The following is a 21,173-nucleotide window of genomic DNA, read 5'->3' as shown; positions in this document are numbered from 1 at the left end:
GCTATCAAACCCACCTTGCCTTTATTTCGGCTTCTTTCCACAACCAGTGATTTCCACAGAGAATCTATCAAGAGCTACCCATTAAAGGCATTTCTTTCTTTTATTGCATAGGGCCGATGAATACGAGAATGAGGATCCCACTGCTATAGCCACTAGGTGAAGAAGTGCCCCCAAGTACCTATGATGTAGGCTCATGTGAACCCTAAAAGTTTTTCCAGTACAGATAAACTCCCTTTAGAGCAAGCTGAAGCTATCAACTACAGCTTCGCTACTTTTTGCAAACTCCTGTGCTCGGTCCGTGGGAACTAACCGGCGTCAAAAGTGCAAAGCAGGAAGCAACAGAGAGAGAGAGGGACGGAGAAGTACAAAGACCAGCAATAGCCTTGGTGGCTATTTTAGAATCTTCCCAGTGAGGACCACGTGCATGCAGGTAGCAGCCAAGAATAAAACATCCCCAGGAGCTCCTACAAAAAGCAGCCGGAAGGTCTGGGGCACCACTTCAGCTGGGGCTTCAGGAGAGGCAGGAGGTCCCTGCACGTGGTGGTATATGCCAATCCGGAGACCTGATGAAATCACGCTGTAATGAGCATACAATCGCAAAGCTGTGTTTTTCAGCTTCCAGACTCATTTGCCATCTTTTTACTGAGCATTAAAAAAAATCAGACTTCCGAGAGCAGCAAGTCGTGGCTCGGGTCTAAAGAAGAGTTATCACCTCTCCAGGTGGTTTGTGCACAGTGTGTCTTGCTGCTATAGCCCCAGGAAAGTCACGATCAGGGTGGCAACCTCAAGAGCAAAAGTAAAGGAAAGATCCTGTTGAACATATCGGTTCTTACCTGACACCCACTGGCTTCTTTAACAGAGGAATAAAGCACCACACTGAACTAAAGCCAATAGCAAGACAACAGCCTGTAGGGTAGGCTTGGTCAGGAATTATTGATTAAAAAAAAAAGTTTGACAAAGCTGAAGCAATCTGTAAAATAGTTGTGATCAGCTAATTTTTCACTTTACAATTTCTGGAATCGGTTGTAACAGTTTCAGCATTTCTGAATTAAAAGTTTTGCCCCTGCCTTAAAAAAAAAGTCCAAATGTTTTTTGACATCCTGTTTGCTTAGATAATGGATCAAAGCTGAAGAAAATGTTACAAGGGCCCAAAGCAGCATTTAATTTTTTTTTTCTCCCTCATTTACAGTGGGGAAATGTCTTTGAAATTGCAAACATCCTTGCAGGGTGGAAAAACAATTCCCCTCCACTTTCCTCCATTCAGGTGCATTTTTTCCTGTCCGAAAGAGCAGAAAGCCAGCTGGATGCTGAAAACTGCTTTGCAAGAAAGGCAAATCTACATTTCTAGCTGTAGATCAGACAATGTATCTCAAAAGGAGAAAATGTCTATATTGCCCAAGATCCTTTGCACATGACTCGAGGTGATATTTATAAGACTCCCACGCAGTTTTGACAGCCAACAGGAAACAAAACCCAAACCCTACATACTGAGGCTTTAAATCGCACCGTGGCATCAATTCCACTCCCAGCTTTTTGGGGTAAAAATTTTATTTTGTGCCAGTATCATCCTTTGCACAGCAGATTTCTGCTTTCTTTCTGGGGCTTCTGGAAAAATGGTATTTCTCCTCTCACCCTCAGTTTCTGGAGAGAGCAATGGGAACGTATCATTACGTAGATGTCCCTGTGTCGACCCTGCATAGCCCTTTGCTGGACCTTTTCTGCAGTGTAAACCAGCTATTGATTTATACCTCCAGCCAAAGATTTTGTCTGGTATACGCAGGCACTGTTGCAAAACTCAGCACACTAAGGGGAGAGTTTCTGAAAGGACTGAAATGGTATTAATTTTTAACTGCCGTTCAGCATCTACATTTTTAAGAAAAAGGAGAATGCAGACAAGCAGATACGGCCCAGTTAGATATGCTTCCATAGTCATTTAAAAATACTGAGAAATCTAAGAGTGATCGAGAAATGATCAATATTAAGCGGAGAAGAGTGAAATTCAGTACCCCTTTAAGATTTTCATGTTCAAAAAAGCTCCCCAAAACATCACCCAAGTACACAAAACATCCAGAATCCAACCCACTGGTTCTGGGCACACGTTTATCAAAACGGATTTTCGGATGACAACTAAAAATTCATTGCACACGCAGCCGTTAGGATGAAGAAGTGGGATGTCAGTGCGGCTGCCTGAGCTTTAACAGCACTCTGAGCAGAGTACAAAGCAGAGGGTTTCAAAGATTGTCCCACCATTATTACTGGAGGCTCCGGTAGCCCAAATGGATGGGAAACTCCAACCCATCCTTGGGGTGATCCTGAACAGGAACGTCTCAGTTGTTCTACCCTGCCCCAGAGTTTGGAACTCGTGCGCAAACCCAGGGAATTCTGGCACCATTTCTGCCAAATCTGATCTTAATTCAGAACAAAAATGCCCTTAGTGCTGTGCCTGTAGAGGTTTATCTCAGGATTTTGGTGACTGTGGCCCAGAAAAAGCTGCTGCTTCCTTCGGAGGAGGCCCCTGGTAGCGTAACGGGGACCCACGGGGCCTGATGAAAGGGAGGAATCGTATTCACGAAGGGGAGGGACCTCAGCTCCTGGCAATGGTACAGCAGTCGGTCTCAAGTGCTGCAAAGAAGCTTTGCTCTGCTAAAAGCCTGCACGTCAGCCAGGCACAAGGAGGGTCTGCATGCATAAAGGCCTGGTCTTTGCTCCCCCAGCACCTATAGCTCCTCTTAGGACTTCTCCGGGAGGGAAATGCAGATCTGCAGTGCACAGAACGTGGAGATGGAGCGCCAGCGTGCCCCATCCTCCCTCCTGCAGACACCTCGCACCTTGTTTTTTCAAGGGTTTCTGCTGATAACTGCAGACAGAGGGCTGATGGGTTTCAAACCGCTGGTGCTTGTCCTCCTAATTGGGAACTAGAGCTTGTGCATTCACTGCACAAAGCTGGCCCAGAGCTAACCAGCTCCTCTGGTGACAGCCTGCTTCCTCACCTGCTAGATGCAAGACTGACTGAGGGGGCTGCGATGACTCAAACACCCTCCCAGATGCCTCCCAGCAACTTCTTACAACGGGGCATCTTTCCTGACAACCCGGTACTTGGTCTCCTCCTTGCTCACCACCCCAGTCTCTCTGGGTTATTGGCTTTGCTGCTGTGTGAAGTGACAACACTCACCACTGGCCCTTGCCTTTGTGTTCTCAGTTAGCAACTGGAGCCCTCGACAAACAGAAGCGCTAAGCGTGATCTGTCATCTAACTCCTTTTTTGTCCTTCCAACAAACGCCTTTGCATTCCTTCATTTTGTGAATGGGGTTTGGCAGAGCCGTATAGAATTCCCCATTGTTTCCATTTGCACTTCAGTAAGCGTACATCATTTCTACTTATGCCCCCAACAAATTGGCAAAGAGAGAGGGGGAAAAAACCCACATGCTCTGTGTCTGTCTCCGGTCAGGTTTCCTACAACCCTCTCACCACAAGACCTGGGCAACCCTCCGTCAATAACGTAACCTCCATAAATGCTGTTTTCAAGCAGGGTACCTTTTCATCTCTTCAACCCATTGCAGAAAGGAGATGAAGCTGGGAGATTTATTGAAGGACCTGCTCACAGTGGCGCATCAAGGCAGCGGGAGAGGGGGAACTCAAGCACTGGCCTTCAGCTTGTAACCTCGGCTGTGACGCTGCCCTTTCCGCCTGGACACGGCTCCAGGAGGCTGTGTAACTGCCTCCTCTCTACCCCAAGGCACCCAGCACACACACGTCATTCACCTGCCTATTGCTCCCATTGCTGAATTTGCCCGGCAGTGCCATAATTTGTTCCCAGATCACCTGCCAGGATTGCATGCAATGGTCTTTTCCTCCTAAAACAGAAGCCGTGCCTTCCTCCAGGCCCTCCTAGGGGCTGACCCACCTCGGTGGTGCCAGGTGGGTGCTGCACCACCACGCGTGCAGCTTTCTCATCCGGCATGTGGGCCAGGCAGCCCCAGAGCAGCATTACACCAACAACCCAGGGCTGTGACAGCAAGCAGGCACCCATCAGGGGCCTCCGGGAGCATCAGGCAAGCCTCCTCCACAGCCAGCACGTGGCACTGGGGCTGGAAGGGGCCAAAGTGGCACAACCACAGCTGAACAGCACAAGCGCTACGATCCGGACACGTGCTCAACGCATAGCTGAGTGCAAAACCACCTTCTGTGGGTTAGTGAGCCTGTGCACGCTAAAAACGCATCAGAGATGATCAAGAAGGGCATTTTAAACTTGCAGGGCCTGTAAAGTTTTGCGTTCTTCTGGTTTTACAAGCTTTAGCTGCTCGAGCCAGGACAATGCTTCAGCACACTGCAACTGCTTCTCCTTCCCTGGCGAGCCAGCCCTCCCGCTCCCATCCACGGGTCTCCTGCATGTCTGGCAGCTCCCCAGCCACCAGCCCTGCTCCGGAGGATGCTGCAGGAGGGCTGGGACAAGCAGGACCCCCAGTACCAGGTGGGAACACACCAGAAGGTTCCCATTACGAGCTGCCTTCAGGCAGCACGACCCTCACCCACCCCGAGGAAGGCTTGGCAGCACAAGGGTGGCCTGGCGAGCCCAGGCACAAGCCAGCCCTGGGCTCAGAGGACCCTCTCCAAGACTAGTGGCCTCAACAGGAACATCCAGCTGTGGGAATGGTAGGACGCACAGCACTCAACTCTGCCAAGCAAATCAAAACCCAGCACCAAAAAGCCCATCCAGAGATAATGCGAAGGGTAGCAAGCGACCTCTGCTGAGGAGGGAACGGATCAGCAGCACGCTGGCGAGGTATTTAAGCCAGAGGAGATCCTGGGAACAAAAGGCGCACATATTCAGAGTCACCAGAAAAGACCAAAGTGCAGATTTCCCATGGCACTGCAACACTCAGACCCTGTGCAGCCGTGCACAGTGCTAGCCTGGGACACCGAGATGCCAGATCAGAGATAGACCTCCAGCGAGCAGGCAGCCACGCTGCCTTCTCCTAGGTCCCTGCTTCCTAAGCCCGGCCTCAGCAGGGGCTGACTTGCCCTGGGACTCAAGCAGGATCTCCCTGTCCTCATCTGCAGCACGATTGTCGTCAACTCTTCCATCCTGCTCAGAAATCGGTGCGCTGTGAAGTGACCGTGCCCCGTGCCAAGCATCTCCCCAGCACCGGGGCCCTTCCCCTCGCTGGGACGCGGTGCTGCTCTTGGTCTTTCAAAGGAATCTGTATCTGCCTGTTCCCCGTTCAAGTTCTCCATTTTTGACAGACCCCCACCCTCGCAGGGTCCCAAGCAGGCATTTTGCTCCAGACCATGCCCAACATTAACACGGCGCAACTGGGAGACGCTGCAGTTGCCAGCAGCATCTCCAGACATGCCGCAGCCACGTCTGGGCAAAAAAAACAAAACAAAAACAAACCGAACCCCCCCTAAAGCACTGAAATTCAGTCCTTGAGTATATAAACACCCACAAAACTTCTCAAGGAGAGCTGGCTGCAGCCCTTGGGAGCGGTTCCGATCGCCCCGCACAGGCACACGCGGGCGGGGGGGGCAGCGCTGAGCCTACAAAGGGAACTGCACGTTCAGCCCCCGCCGGGCTCAGCGCTGCGCTGGGGGGGCTGCCAGGAGCGGGGTGCCCCCCCCCCCCATCCCCCGGCCCCGTTTCCCCCCTTTCACCCCATCCCAGAGCCTGGCAGGAGCAGAGGGCTCCTGCACACAACTTTTTCAACCCGCCAGCCAGAAGAATCCCAGTCTTTCCAAGGGAGTGTCGGTAAATCATCGTTACATCCGACAACGCAACCAGAGGGATTAACCCTTTGCTGGTCCCCGGGAAAACAACCTCCACCGCCGCCAATTTAACAATGAAAAGAGCACAAGCCGGCCCCAGCGGTGTGAGAAAGCCGCCGGGCAGGGTGCGTGCTGCACTCTGTGTACAGACCCATGGACAGAGAGGAGGCATTTCCGCGCGCCTGTGCGCGCTGCCCGCACGAGGAACATGCCACCGCGCACCCGCCTGCCCCCCCGGCCCGGCCCCAGCCCTTCCCGCCGCTCTCCCGCTGCCCGGAGCGCTGCGGCGGCGGTCTCCAGGTACTCACGTCCCCGCGGGACAGGGTCAGGGAGCAGCACTGCCCCCCGGCTCCCGGGAGGGGCTGGGGAACCTGCCCCCCCGCCCGGGCAGGGTGGAGGTGTGCGACGGGGAGCGGAGGGGGGGGGGTGGAATCGCCCGTTCCTGTATCTCGCCTGGGTGCAACACCGGCGCCCACCCCCCGGCACCAGTTCCCGGGCTGGGAGCTCCTTCCGCCGGTGTGTGGGAATGGGGGGGGGGGGGCTCCTCCTGCCCTTCCCGGCCCCGAACCCCCGTTCCGCAACACCCCAGCCCCATTCCCACCCTCCAGCGTGGCCTCCCTTCTCCCAGCCCATTCTCCTCTCCAGCCCGGGAGTTTTCACATCATCCCCTGGCAGAAGGAATGTCTTCCCCCACCCCATCCCCAGCCACCCGGCAGCGGAGCTCCCCTCCGGGCCGGCTCTCCCCTCCCGCAGCCCGCCCGGGATCCCCCGGCTCCCCGGGCACCCCCAGCCCCGCCCGGGATGCCCTTCCCCAGCGCCGGGAGAAGTCGGACTTTGTACTCACCCCCTGCCTGCCGCTGTAGCTCTGAGTCTGGAGACCGGCTCTGATTCCGGCTCCATCACGTTTAGTGCATTGTCTCTCTCGGGCAATTTTTGCGGCAATCCATCAGAAAAAGGGGGACCGGCCGGTTTGTGGGTACATCCTTCCCAGGAGCTCAGCTCTCTGCCTCTCTAAGGGGCTCAGCTGTGTCAAAGACACCCCCTGGCCCGGACGGCTCACTCCTTCCTCCTTCTCTTCTGGGTCCTTTTGCTTACACAGATCTTTTAATCCCATTTAACTCCCTCTCGGCAGACTGCAATTACCTTGGGAAAAAGGAGAGAGAACAGAAAGTACACGCTAGGAAGCCAGGCTGGCCCATGGTCGCTGGATTTCTTGCCTCTCTTTTTTTTTTTTCCTCCTTATTAATAGTACAATTTCTGTGATCTCTGATTTCCAAAGTCCTTGATTGAAAGTGTTTTTTCTTAGCTGTTACTTTTTTTTTGGTTGGTGGTTGTAATTATTATTTTTTATTTGCAGTGCAGATGTGCCTCCCACCCCCCCAAGGATCTCTCCTCTGGACTTAGAGAGAAGAGGAAAAGGCAGATTTGGAGAAATGAAAATTATTTAAGGATGTCCCTCCTGCCTCTCTCTGCTGCCCTCCTCTGTAATACCGAAGCATTTGCAAAAAATAATACTAAATAAATAAATAATAATAAGAAAGAAACTCTCAGCTAGAAGAGCTGCCGAGAAGCAACCGAAGACCCCTTCCAGGCTCTGTGGAGGAAACGTGCAGGCCCCTGGTCCGGGGGAGGCCACTGACGGAGGTCACTGCTTGCCCGCGCTCACCCATTGGGGGCCACAAGCCCTCCGCCCAAACTGGCTTCGACCCACCCCACCGCGGGCTGGCAGAGGACCCGCGTTACAAGGTACCTGACGCGGCGTTCCCTTGGGCTCAGCGCTTGGCCGAGGCAGTTGGGAGCCTGTGAAGGGCTGCCCTGCCCTGCTTCCACGGGGAAAGGCGGGGGGACAGCGGACTGGGTGCCGGGTGGTGGCCGGTGTCCAGACCCCCCCTCCTCCCACCACCAAGTGATGGAAGCTGGACCCCAGGAGGGCGGGGAGAGGGGAATGAGTTTTCTTATGCACGGTCCAGCGGAGTAAATCAGCTCCCAAGCCCACTTAGCCAGCTCTGCCAGGAGAGGGGACTTCTGCGTGCGGATAAAACCTGCACCCCTGTGCCCCCTCCTCTTCCAGCTCTTCTGAAGTCCCAGGAGCTGGGACCCGGCCACCGGGCACACCCCAGGGCGACCAGCAGGTCCCTCTTGTCCACACCAGGACACAGCGAACCCCTCAGCTCTGTGGGGTTCCCTCGGGCAGGCCAGGGCAGCCCACCACACCGAGCCCTCCCGCCTCCCTCCCTGCACCCCTGGGTGCCCCCTCGGCCCTGCTCCCTTCTCCCTTGCCCAGCGTCTCTGCCTTGGGCACTTACTTTGCAGCGAGGCGAGAGGCTGTGCACCGTCTCCTCGCAGCCCCGCGTTCATTGGCATTCATTTGTCCCAGCAGTTTAGGGCAATTTCTACTTCTTATAAAGTAATAATTAAAAAAAAAAAAGCAGAGGGAGGAAGAAAAAACCAAACCAAGCACAAACCACAAACCCAAGCCCTTTCCTCCCTCCTTCCCCTTCAGGCCGAAGGTGTCTCCTGTGCTGGGAGCCAGCGAGCGCCTGCCAGGCTGCCGGGCCCCGGGCGAGGCACGGCTTTCTGGCCCGGCTGCGGGGCCCCCGAGTTCAACAGATAATCCTTCCCCAGGCCGGGGGCGGGCAGGTCCCCCTCGGGCCGCCGCTCCACTCGTGGGTCATGGATGCTGCAGGGATCCAGGAGAGCAGAGAGCTTGGGACCGGGCGCTGGGAGGGACATGGATGTGAAAGAGGTGGGAATTAGGAGGCTGCCCTTGTCCTTTTAAACAGCTGCAGGCAGGGGACTCGGCTGGCCGGGGTGCCCCAGGTATCCGGTTTCAGCAAACAGCAGCTAATGAGCGGAGATCCAGCCTCCGAGGGGCAGGCCCGGGGAGGCGGGGGGCACCCCGGCACCCCCCAGCGCGGGGGGGAGCGGGGGTGAAGCGGGAGGAGGGAGGGGAGGGCTGCGGGTGACGGGCGCTGCTGCTCCGGGGCGGAGGGCTCCTTAGGCTGCCAGGTCTACTGGGCAAAGGACGGGTCCTGCGAGGTGCTGAGCACCCAGCACGGGGCTGGGCGTCAAAGCTGAGCCACCCCAGCGTCTCGTGCCGCAAAGGTTGGTTGTGTCTTGCCACGTTACCCCCCGCGACATGGGGAAGGACGGGGCAGAACCAAAGCACCTCAAACCTGGATTCGGGCACTAAACTTCGACGCTCCCCGTGAAAGGAATACAGCCCCACATCGGAGTAACATCGACCCCCCGAGAACCTGAACTTGAAGCTAGAGGGGAACGATGTTACGCTCAGAGCAGAAAATTCAAGGACCCGCTGGCCTGACTCAGCAATGCAGGTTTTACTCAAAAAACTGACCTCAGAACGTGGCCAAAAATTAAGGTTTCCACCATGAATCAGATCTCCTGTATACATGACGTCTTCTGTTACCGTGCACACTAAGGACTCCTCCTTTAATACATATATTTGACTTAGTTGTGGTTGCTTGCCAGGACTGTGGTTTTGCATCTCCCAATTTCTATAGGCATACGATTTTATTCATACCTTTGCTCTGAAGCATCTGCATTTTGCTTCCTTGCTTGCTATAATAGATGAAGCTTTAAGTAACAACAACAACAAATTTGAAGCAAGTAGCGTTACGGCTGGGGTAGATAACTAACAGCCCCGCAGTCCACTGCTCTCAAGAAAACCTTGTCAGAAGAACGCAGCTAGGTTACACATCCAGATACCCGTAAGAAGCTCCTGCGCACAGACAAACCTGCCTCAGCCCCCTGAAGGCCCAGGAGCTCAGACGGCCCACCCAGACCAGCTTTGAGGACTTTAGGGACAAAAGGCGGTCACACAACTTGTCAGAAATCACATAAAATCTCTATTTTTCTTAGCTATTTTTTCTCCAGCTGTTTTTTCCGTGTTTCTCAGTCACGCATTCCTCACTGAGGAACACATTCTAGCCAAGCCTAAGTGTTTAAGATAAAGCTTTAATCTATTAAAAATAATTTGCGAAAGCGTGTGTGTGTAAATTCCTCTGCTGTTGAATACACCTTGTATCCTCCCGCTCTTTTCTACCTTTTCTCTCTTCCAAAAGCAGCAAGTATTTAGTAACCTTCTTCCCCTTCAAAAAACCCCACGCTACCCAGAAAAGAACAGGGCCCTGGCTCCCCAGAGCAAGGGACAGAGAGGAAAGCAAAGAGACACGTTGCCTCTTTTTGCAAAGCCGTATACAAACGGGACGTGTATGGGTAGCTGGTAAGGACTGGCAACACTTCAGGTCCACAGCATGGCACCAAGGACCACCATAAAACACACTTAGAGCCCCATCCTCAAACATTCTGCACATAACTTCGCCCAGATAAACACTTTCAAAGCAAACACATGCATAAAAGCTTTGCTAGCATGGAGACATGTAGCTCAGCAGTAGGAAAAAGGGAATTAGTTTAAAACAAAAGGAAACCCAACATTGCTGAAGCCAAGACTAGTGCCAAGTGAATTCAGGTTCAAAAATTAGACCTCATTCTTCAAAAAGAGAAAACCACAACATATGATCTGAATAGAAATATATTTAGCAGATTTATTTTTCCTCCCTTCCAAATTTAAATAGAAGCCATTTTAAAAGACTAAATAAACTGAACTAAATCAGCACAGCAGTAAAATGAAAAAAAAAAGAGAAAACAAAAAAAGGATTTGGAATTGACCATTCTCGTTTAATTAGCCAAAATAAGAAAAGTACAGGGGAGGGGGAAATGCCACCACACAACATCCGGAGTGGGGAACAGAGCACTTGCTTTTGTCAAAACACACCTCTCCAAAAAAGCAGCACGTCGTTACTGCCTGAATAAATACAGCATTTAAAATACTCATCCGTATTTAGCTAATTTCTAGAAGAATCAGTACCCACCTCTCCTCAGGATCGGTAGCTTGGTTAAGCATCAAGGCTCTCATTAATATAATTTTGCCTCTTTGCTCCTCTTGGAAAACCGAGCGTGAAGGCATCTAGGAGCCATGGCGAGCACGCAGGACAGCTGCGCTCCATGACTCACCGTGCCCGGCTGCGAGGACCAGAGGAATCCCAGGCACTAACCCAGGCTTGCCCTCCCAGTTTGGCTTGGCCTGAAGGACACCACCAAATTACAGTTCAATCCTTTTTACTTTTGCACAAGTCAAAAGTATCCCGAATCGCTCCCTGTCCCCAGAACTCACAAGGAATTATAGTAATATGTTTGGATATATTTAGATCAATACCCTATTCAGATTTAAAACTGTGGCATGACCAGGCAGAAGGCACGGGCAGCGTGAAACCCAAGGCACCAGAAAAACCTGTGGGAGGGGAATCAAACAAACACGGAGAGGAGAGGTGGGATAAAGAACCTTTCACTCCCCTCTGGGCTGAGGACCAGCACCCAGCCCGGATCACAGGAGGGATCTAAACTTGGTACCTGGTTAAGAGTTGCTGGAGCCTTAGGGAAAAGGGAACCCACCCTGTGGGAAGTGCCGCTGCCACGAAGGGGTGACGGTCCCAGCAATCACGGGAGGACGCAGCTATATGGCCATTTGGTATGACCCAGGAACACGTATCACACGGAGCAGGGCTACTGGGGAGGGCTGGATCCACGCCTCTAAACCCAGCAGGAGCAGAAGATTAGCCATCCGCAGAAACGGGACTCATCCCCCAGCCCACGCACAGTCACGATAATCCCAGTAGTGGCATGGGTGGGACTGGCTGTGCCCGTCTCCAGCTCCCGGGGACGTCTTGTTGAGGGCTGACCTAGCACCTACACGGCAAACGTCAGCAGCCTCGGCAGCAAGCAGCTCCTGGAGTGCTGCAGCAGGGGCTCTAGTACTGAAACCATTTCTATCCCTTTTTGCTCCCTTAGAGCAGCCCAGCCCCTCCGCCCTTACGTGCCCCACACTTTGCTGCAATGCTCTCCCAGGTATGTAATTCCCTGCACAGGATTTCCCAATCGCTCCACAACTTCTCTGTTCAGATTCTGTATCTAACACGACCATACCGGCACTTCTCACACTCAGGAGCACTATTTGAATGACTGGCACTAGTTCAAGCCCTGGACTGAAGTCTTCCCTACCCTGTAGGGACCTGGTCATGAGCAGAAACCTGCTGATGGACTTCATTTGGCTGCTGAGAAGTCTCTCCACCCATGGCAGAGTCAAGATCTCCGTGAAGGCAGAAGCTGGCCTGGCTGGGGTCCCGTTAGCTGATGCTCCTATTAGTTTTCTCTTTCTGGCTTCAGCTGTCACTGGGAGAATAGGAGCTTTCAGCTGACGAGCAGAACATGCAGCACTTCTGATTTTAGGGACTGCTGTTGGACAGCTATTTTGTGATGCAAAAGCTACTGTGGGTTATGTTTCTTGTTCCCAGTGCGCGATGAAGAGTATTAATTATACAGGAAGAGATGTACAGAAAGCTCAAAAATCATGGATGTAACCAAGTTACTGCCCAGTGCTATTTTCCCCCTCTCCACAGCCCTTCTGACAAACCCAATCCTGTCCCATGCCACAGGCTGGCAGTGACATGTTTGAACTTCTGCAGCCGTTTGATGTAAAATGTTTTAAATTCTTTTCAGGAACACTAAAGGCTTTTGTCTCTTGACCAGTGCCGTGGGGATGCCACGTCTGGCAAAGACAGATCTTTCTGTGCTTTCCAGCTATACCATATCACATCGGGCTTCCCAGCCGGCCAAGAGGTAGGAACGGCTGTTAATTATTAAACGGAGACTTTTTCCATTAGAATGAAAGGAAACACAATGCAGTGATACAAGTCCGAGCCCACCCTTCCCAAGGAAACGCTGCCTGCCGATTACAACTCGGTCATACCCTTCTATTTCGATATATAAAGAACTGCCGTTTTACAGGATGGCTGTAAAGCAAATTGTTCAACTGATGTTACAAGCAAGCCGTGCTGAACTCACAGGTAAGCCACGATGGAGCAAAGTATTGGCACGCTTTGACAGGAAGATATTGCAGCTCCTAGATCCTGATTGTCTTTATTTAAGATATCAGGCAAAGGCTGCCTGGTTTTGGTAACAGCCCTTTATTTTCCTTGTTTGTCCATCTGTTCCTAAGCTGGATTCGGTCAGCCCCTGCTTTAGGATCTATTTGGTCACCGGTACTACCATAAACCACAAGAGTCAGCAATACTCAGCCGCTTTGAGCTGTGTCCTCCAATCTGAACACCAGACCAGCCTGTTCTGCTGTCTTCGGCACAGTGTGGCAATCCTGTGCTGCATTTTGAACTGCACAGTGGGTAACCGAGGCCAGTTTCCCACCTTTACTACGGGGGAAAAAATAATCCGCCATCAAAATCCGCACTGGGCTGCGGCACACAGAGCAGTAATTCTTCCAGTCTGGAGGTTTGCCAGTTAAATGCAGTAATGCATCAGCAAGCACAAGTGCTTTTCCCACTGGCGTGCCAAAGGACCCTGTTTGGTTGGTGGAGATGGACATGTGCTATCCTGGGATCTTTCTCTAAAGAAACAGCACGTCTTCATGAAACAGAACCACCCTGACCGTGCCTTCTCCCATGGCAAAGATGGACGTTACACCAGTACATAAAAGTGCCTGGTGATCTAAATAATTTCCTGTGTATTAAGGACAACTGCCGCTGTGGTTGCTACTACAACAGCATATCACTACACCAGGAAGCATAAACCAGTGCGTAAAACTTAAGTCTAAATTCTGCAAGTCACACATGCACAATGCTTACAAATTTTAGGCAGCACTGCCCACTTTAGGGTGCTCTGTCAGCTTTCTGGATATCCTGGTAGCACAGATGCAGGTGTGGATGAGTGCTTGTGCCAGAGTCCCTGCACATTGAACGCAGAATTAATGTAGGCAGGAGCAGTGAGCCTGCCTGTTCCGAACACATCGGACACTGCTAGGCAGCTGCAGGCAACAGCCATTGGAAGGTACCGACCACCGAATCACGCTACATCCTTTCAGAGAAGAGATGCTGTTCGCTCTGCGGATGCACGCGCCTAAACGTGAGAACATGGTGCTAATGGCTGCTGGAGCCCATTTGCACACCCAGCAAGCCTCAAGGGCGAGTTCAAAGGGGAGACAGAAATCAGCGCCAGATCTGGGCCTTCAAGAGACAGCATGTTACAACGCAAATGCCTAGTACAAAGATTTTGTGCAAGACAGAAACTAAGCCTGGGTCAGATTCTGAGTAGTTTCAATGGGGAGGGGAAAGGAAGAGCAGCTTAGAAAACATCAAAACAACTTTTGGTTATGATTAACACTTAAGGTAATAATATTTAGACCAAAAAGAAAATAAATGGTTTTTATAAGTAAAACAAGAGCTATTTTTTGTTTCCGATTTTGATAGTGGGAAGTTGTCAGTTCCAGCTGCTGGAGGAAAGACAAGCCCTGTGTACTGGTGCTGGGCAGGCCTGGGGGAGCCGTTTACTGCTCAAAGGGAAATCATACTCGCCTTGTGTCAGGAAGAAATTGAAGTGGAAACGGTAAGTGCAGGGCAAAAATGAAGGAAGGACAGGACTCGAGAGTGTTGAGATGAGCATCTCTTGGGCTCCACCCTGCACTGGGCTCACTAATGACATCAAAAAAGCTGCTTTAGCAGAGACAAGGATGAGAGACCCCCTTCGCATGTGCACACACGCGTACGTTAAGCAAAAGCTTGTACTCCACTAAGTTCTGAGGTATCAACACCAGAACAACTGCAATTTGATTTGTGTAGTCTGAGAGCAACTTTAAGATACAAACCAACCATAAAAGAGAATTGCTTAACTTAATCTAAGCTACCATGTGCTATGACATAGTTTCCTTTAGCAACTGTATTCAGCTATTTCCGCAGCCAGTTGCTCATCCCTGTTCTGATGAAAAGGGATGTGGCTGGTTAGTTGGAAAGGGGTGTCGCCTCATTTCTTAACAGCTCTTTGGTCCTGGATGTCTCAGGCTGAACCAGTCGGCTCTTCTCCGCCTGGAGGTGGTAGTGTCCAAAGCATCACAGGCTAACCTAGATCTCAGCAGAGCTCAGTTTTGGTTTTCACTATTCCGGTGACCTGCCAGGTGACCCGAAGCAACTTAAACCATTGCTTTTGTGCCATTATTTTCTTGCTTCTAGAGTGAAGCTTGTGATATAGGTCATCTTATGTGTAAAGAGGTTTAAGACGTTCAGCCATAAAGCACTGCCAGTGAACTGTTACTACTTCACTATGCAGCTGGCAGCAGCCTCTCCTGCAGGAGAAAGTGCAAATCTATTTCCCAACCAGCTTTTACATTCACCACAACCTGCCATCGTCCAGATGCACAGTTCATTAGAGATTGTGCAGTTTTATCTGGCTGTAAAGTCCCATGTAAAAAAAAAAGCCCTGCTGATTAAACATGCAATTCAAATACATCTTCTGGAGAACAGTAGACAGTTCCTAGCACTTTATCTGCACCGACTAAAACGCAATCTGTGCCACTTCGAGCAGAACAATGCTCGATTTCTTCATATGTCTCAAATTGTTAACACATAAAGCAGAAACACAGCCCATTTTCACAGAGAAGTTCTCTTCTGACACACTCAGTATGTTAACCGAGAGTATACAAATCTGCTTCAAAGCCAATAGGCTTTTTTTTAGTTCCAGCAAACACACTTCTTCACATCTGCACACTTTAGCTCTCTCTCCACTTCAACAGCAATAGTATTTGGTAAAGCTCTCCAAACTGGAGCCACTGCAGAAAGGCTGTATTTACTGATGTTTGGGTAAGAACTATTAAGAGACCTGGTTGTGTCTCTGTTCCTCCAACTCCAAAAAAAAAAATCAAGTCAATATTTACACATCCACTGGTGAAATAAATCCCCTTCTCCCCAAAGAGGGAAATAAAATGAAGTGATTGAAATGGGATTTAATGGAAGGGGGCTTTGTTTGTTTTCTTATTTGTTTTCAGAGCTTGGGAAGTGTTTGGTTTTCCTTTTAATTTTATTGTAATTTAAATGCAATCGTACTGTACAGTGCATCAAAGCAGCTTCACAGTGGGACCTTTCACTAAGGACCAAAAGCTGAGGAGCCCTTGCATACTGCTAGACTCACCACTGGATCTGGCGGACCCAGGGCTCAGGTATGTCGGGGGCTGGACCATCTCCGTTCCCACTGAACCCCCTCTCGGGATGCACTCGGCTCAGCCCTGATGGGGCCAAACTTGCCGAGGGAGAAGCGGTTAACATTCCAGCAAGTTAGATACAGTATAAACAATTTAATCAGCATTGTTCTAGCCCTCCCAGCATGGAGATCCTGTCCAAAGCCTGTCAGGGCCAAGGGAACGACTCACATTGACTTCTCAGGCCGCCAGAACGTGCTTTGGTTTCACCAGGACTTCTTGCTTGTATAGACCCACGGCTAACTCCGGCCTTCCCAGTCCCCAGTTCCTTTGAAAAGGAAATATCTACCAGTAACAGATTTGCTTTTTGCCTCTGTGACAAACTGTTTTGCTGGTCTTCTCCCTCCACCCACATTGAGGCTCTTGGGCTTGTCTATTCCATGCGATTCAAATTCCTTTACTGAAGCAATGGTCAGAGCATCGGGGACTCTAACCCTATCACTGTGTCTGTTCAAGGTAGTTTCTCTCTGCCAAAGGCAAATCCCCCTGAACTACACACCTGGACGAAGTCCCTCACGGCTCTGCACTACTTGAATTCCAGTGTGATCTACCCCGTGGCAGCCAGCGGAGCATTGTGTGCGCAGCATGACCAGCATCTCTGCACCGTGAACCAGGATGGAACAAGAAGCCTTTATTTTAGTTAGGATTTTCCTATCAAAAGTATCTATTGTTCAATCCTACATAATGAAGTCACTATTCCTATAATTGTTTTTTCAAAAGAAATTCCGAATCCTTTTGCACAAGATACCTGAAGTTTTTTTACAGAAGAGAGAGTCACTGGAATGCGTTTCACTAAGCTGCCATAAAACTGTTTCCTAGACTAGCTACTCTGTGGCAGGCAGCGTATCAGCCTTCCTGACAGGGTTTAAGGGGATTTAAACTGCCAGACTTGTTCCTGATGTAAAGTGACAAGAGTGGCACTGACTGCAGCTGGGCATCCCATGTACAGACCTGGGGGCACATTTGTATGCACTTGCAAACAGAAATAAGTACATAAATACTGCCAACAGTCAATAGCAACCTCTCCGTGCTTCCAGCAAAAAACCAAAAAGGAGTGAAAGTTATGAAAGTTACCAAAAATCCTGCACTTCCACTGCTCACAGTTACAGCAATAGAACTACAACGAATTTTTATGCATTCAGCTGAATTTTTTATTTGTGGAATAGCCCACAGAATCTGGCCTTTATATATTTCAGAAATGTAGCCAAGGGAGTAAGTCCTCATTTGCAGCACCTAGTGGTATCACTACAGAGGAGCCATCGTACACACCAACTCAAGACATTTGTAAACCTGCTTCCCATTTCCCATTCCCCCGAAGTCTGTGGGATTGAAGAGTCACCGATGAGGGTTAGGTCAGGGTCAAGTTCTACACTCCAAAAAACCAAGGAAGAAACACTGTTTACTCTCCAATTTCTCAGAAAACAGTCAAATCCCTCTTCATATGGAAGATCTCATTTGTGTGTCATCAACAAACTTTTCCACTGGCAAACTCATCATGCTTCAACATTTGCTTTGTGTGTAAACAAAATTTATGCTTTATCAGTGTCATCTTGCTGCATAGCCAGCCTGAACACCTGCCTTTCTTCTCTTGTATTGTTTTTCTCTGGCTTTTCTTTATTATGTGCTAACATTAAATTATTTCTTGTTGAGATTAAAAAGGGCAACGTTTAATCTCATTCCATTGCTCAGTGTATCTTGAGATGCTCTTCTCTGAACAGCTCTGACTGTGGCCCTTTTCCCATCAAATCCCACATTTAGCACACAAGCCAGACCAAAACTCACCGCAAGACTTGCATTAGTCAGCAGAATGGAATAAATGAGACTATTTAATATTTTACATCTTCAAAGTCTTGAAGAAGCAACAACACTTCGTTCATATACTTGTCAATGGATCCGCCCCAGGCAGGGAGCAGGTACAGTATTTTCTCCGTAACACTGATGTAGTGCACCTGACAGCCTCATTGTCAAATGGCTAACGCCACTTCAATCATTAATTGATGTGGGTAATGTGGCTCTCACCTTTGTCTTCCTCAAAATAACGCACACAAAACACCCAAACCAGCCATCCCCATCAAACACATGATGAACAGGTTGTTAGTACAAAAAACACTTTGATGCCCTTAACATGCCTTTCATCCTAAAAGCACTTTGCAATTATTAATGCGATCCCTAATTCATCACCCACCCACGCAGTTTTCCCTAATTCACCAGCTGGATGTACAGAAAGCCCCACATACATAAAGATGCGATTCTGAAGGAGATGCCTGAACACTCGCACGTTCCCCAGCAATCTCTGGGAGCTGTTCTTATCACCCCAACTTCAGAAAAAAAAATATCTGACCATTAGTAACTTCTCCCATCCTGATCACAGCAAGCAGCACAGCAAGGAGGAGAACCCAGGGATCTGTCCCCACCATGCCACAAGTCCACAGAGCCTCCCCCCGACACCACTGCAGTTGGTAAGCATTGCAAAACACGCCTGTCCTACGTACGTGGTCAGCAAAGGGACCTTGTGGAGAAAATAAAGTGTCTCTGTACTCTTCACCCCCTTCGTCCTGAGCTGGTTTTTTTTTTTTTTCCCTGACATGCCATTATTAAACAAGAGGAACAAACTAGTTTCTGGGTAAAACTTTCCACAAAGTAGTCAGAAGATAGCAAGAAATGCCAAGCTTTCTATTTTCCTCCTCCTTTAAAGGAGAAATAACATTGAATTAAAATATTTGTAAAACGGCACTGATCAGCATTTTATAGCTTTGATTTTAAAATGTTATTTATTTATTTATTTTAGTCCAACAAAGACCACCCTCTCCCCCTAGCAATACTAGGAGGGGACTATACTGAAAATTATAGATTCCAGAGTTTGCAAGAGAACCACAAAAGCTTAATTATAGTTATTGACATACCAAACACCCACTGAAGGCTTAATCTTCCCTTGGCCAGAAATAACCAAAGCGAAGGTAGCAAACTGACATCAGCCAGCCTCAACTAGGGACAGCTTATTAATGCACTGGGGCACGAAGGCATGCCTTGCTCGCCTCCTGTCACAACCTGGAGGAGACACGGGTGGGAGCAGTGCTTGCTGCCATCCCGTCAGCAGTATTGACCTGCTTTGCTTTGGGGCGTTTTTATCCCCCGTGGAGTAAGGTTGCACAGGTTAGCCCTTCCAGATGTCTTTCTCCCAGAACAGACCTGAAAGAGCTCCTGTCTCTGCTACAAGATTCAATACCTGTGTTCTGCCCCATGCAGCATCCGTGCTGCTCCCAGACCGCCTGTGTGCTCCCCATCCTCCCCGGATAGCGTGACAGCAGTGTTGGAGGGAGGCAGCCTTCAGCTGCAGGAAAGCTTGGCAGGTAGAGGTGCGACACTCCTGGGAATTAGCAAATGTCTGGACTGGTCTGCCCCAGCCCAACCCTGTTTGCTCTCGGGCTGCGCTGGCAGATCCAGAAGGAACGGTGCTTGTGGGCAGCGTGCTGCCCTCCGGGCAGACTCCACGCCGCCAACAGCTGCAGTCACATCAAAGGCCGTATGTCTAAAGCGATGCTAAAAGGGTTAGAGAAGGTGAAGAATCGGCTGGGGTGTTCCCAGGGAGCCCAAGGAGGCTGCTGAGCCTCCATCCCTCTGGAGGGATCCCGGACCGAGAGCATTGCCACGTGGCGCTGGCTGAGCGCACTGCCGAGGGGGCCCAGCAGCCCCACAGCCATCAGTGATTTAGGGCCTGTCCTCTGCTCATGCAGAGCCCCTCAAACTGTGAGCTCGACCTTGTGACAGCCTTGGAAAGGCAGGGAGGAGCTCGATGAACTAGGGAGGTGCAGAGGGAGCAGCAAGGACTTGGTCATTGCTGCAGGCAAAGGCTGATATAGACCTGGAGAGACAAAGCAGAGGGCTACCAGGAACAACCCAGCCAAACATTCTCTTTCCTTTTCATTTCACCAGCATGGGAAGTCCCCACAAATCACAAGATGTGTTTTGAGGGGATGGGGAAGGCTGTTCAACCTGGGCTGCGTTTGCCCCAAGGCCCTGCGCGCCTGTCACCTCCCACTGCAGTCACACAGCCGTGCTTGTGCAGCGGTTCCCAGCGCTCCTCACAAATAACAGCAGGCTGGACCACGAAGACCTCATTTAGACTGGAGCAAGTGTGTTCATGCGAAAACCCACAACGAAGCTTTTAGGACCTGTAGGATTAAACAGCTGACCACAGGAACACGTTTCACACTCACACCCAGCACCTTGCACCTCTCCTGTGGGGCCACGTACAGAAAGGCCAAGGGCTGGATGCGCTCCGCCGAAGGCTTAGGCTGTGTGTTGCTCGAGGGTCATGGCTATGGGGAAGGCAAGTTCTGGCAGGCTTAACATCAGCTTGGGTGCTTCCAGCACCCAGAAATTCCCCACACTTTCATTTTTTCCATCAAGGGACATTGCCTTTGCCTTGTGCACTGTACAGCACGGATGTTACTTACGCTCCTTCAGCGCCGGTCCCCTCCCAGCAGCCTGCGGGTTTCCACACCATATCTATTTTATGCAGCGGTGTTCATGTGACAGGCTTTGATGGGAGCTGTTCCCCAGTCAATGCACACAGTAGACAAAAAGCTTTTTGTCAAGAAGGGGGAGGTCGGAATTAACCTTTTTCTGTAGTGAACTTCATGGCATGTACATCCAGGGAATTTGTCACCTAACAGCATGGCCCAGTGCCCAGCATATCCCCTCGCTGACACGCTATTCGATTCACAGGAGACATCTGCAACCCCAGACACAACCAAGAGGCTGCAGTAAAACTTCTAAAGAAAGGAGACTGCCAGCATTGGGCAAAGCAGAGACCTTCCCAGGAGAAGTGTGGTACCAACACCTAGATACTTGGTTACAGCAATGCTTGGTACTCTCATTTACCAGAGAGATCAAAGAAATCTCCTTAAACCTGGAACAGAGAAAATAAATGGAATAAAAGCTAAAACTGAATGGGCTGGTTGTTGAAAACAGCAGTATTATACTTATTTGTTTCTCATCTCCTGTGCACCAGAGCTTTAGTCCACTGAATAGCTACAGAATTCACTGGCGTTATTCCTAATTTTACAATGATTTGGGAGAAGAGGGGACAAAGGCAAGCAAACAAAGCTAATTGCCTTCAGTGTTTTGTTTATCTGGGTTTTGTTCAGCTAAACAAAGAGGACGTTCAGGTCCAAGCTGACTGTGGAGCCACAGAACTCTTTTGCTCGGCTGGTCTGTTTAAAAACAGTCTGCAATTTTGGCATCCAGCACCTTCGGCAACTACCACTAGCAAGTACTGTCTTATCTCCAT

The 21,173-nt window shown here is 50.2% G+C and overlaps 1 protein-coding gene across 1 annotated transcript in view; it reads right to left on the bottom strand.

Annotated features, from left to right (window-relative positions):
• The window catches only part of COL27A1 (collagen type XXVII alpha 1 chain), a 160,687-nt gene extending 154,024 nt beyond the window's left edge, over positions 1 to 6,663 (bottom strand). Inside the window, exon 1 of the mRNA XM_059828735.1 lies at positions 6,608 to 6,663. Coding sequence (XP_059684718.1) covers positions 6,608 to 6,663 — 56 coding nt within the window. The remainder of the gene's footprint in view (positions 1 to 6,607) is intronic.
• Between the last annotated feature and the right edge of the window lie 14,510 nt (positions 6,664 to 21,173).

The sequence above is a fragment of the Gavia stellata genome, chromosome 24, assembly GCF_030936135.1.
Source record: "Gavia stellata isolate bGavSte3 chromosome 24, bGavSte3.hap2, whole genome shotgun sequence".
NCBI lineage: Eukaryota > Metazoa > Chordata > Aves > Gaviiformes > Gaviidae > Gavia > Gavia stellata.
This window is presented reverse-complemented; position numbering and strand designations above follow the sequence as displayed.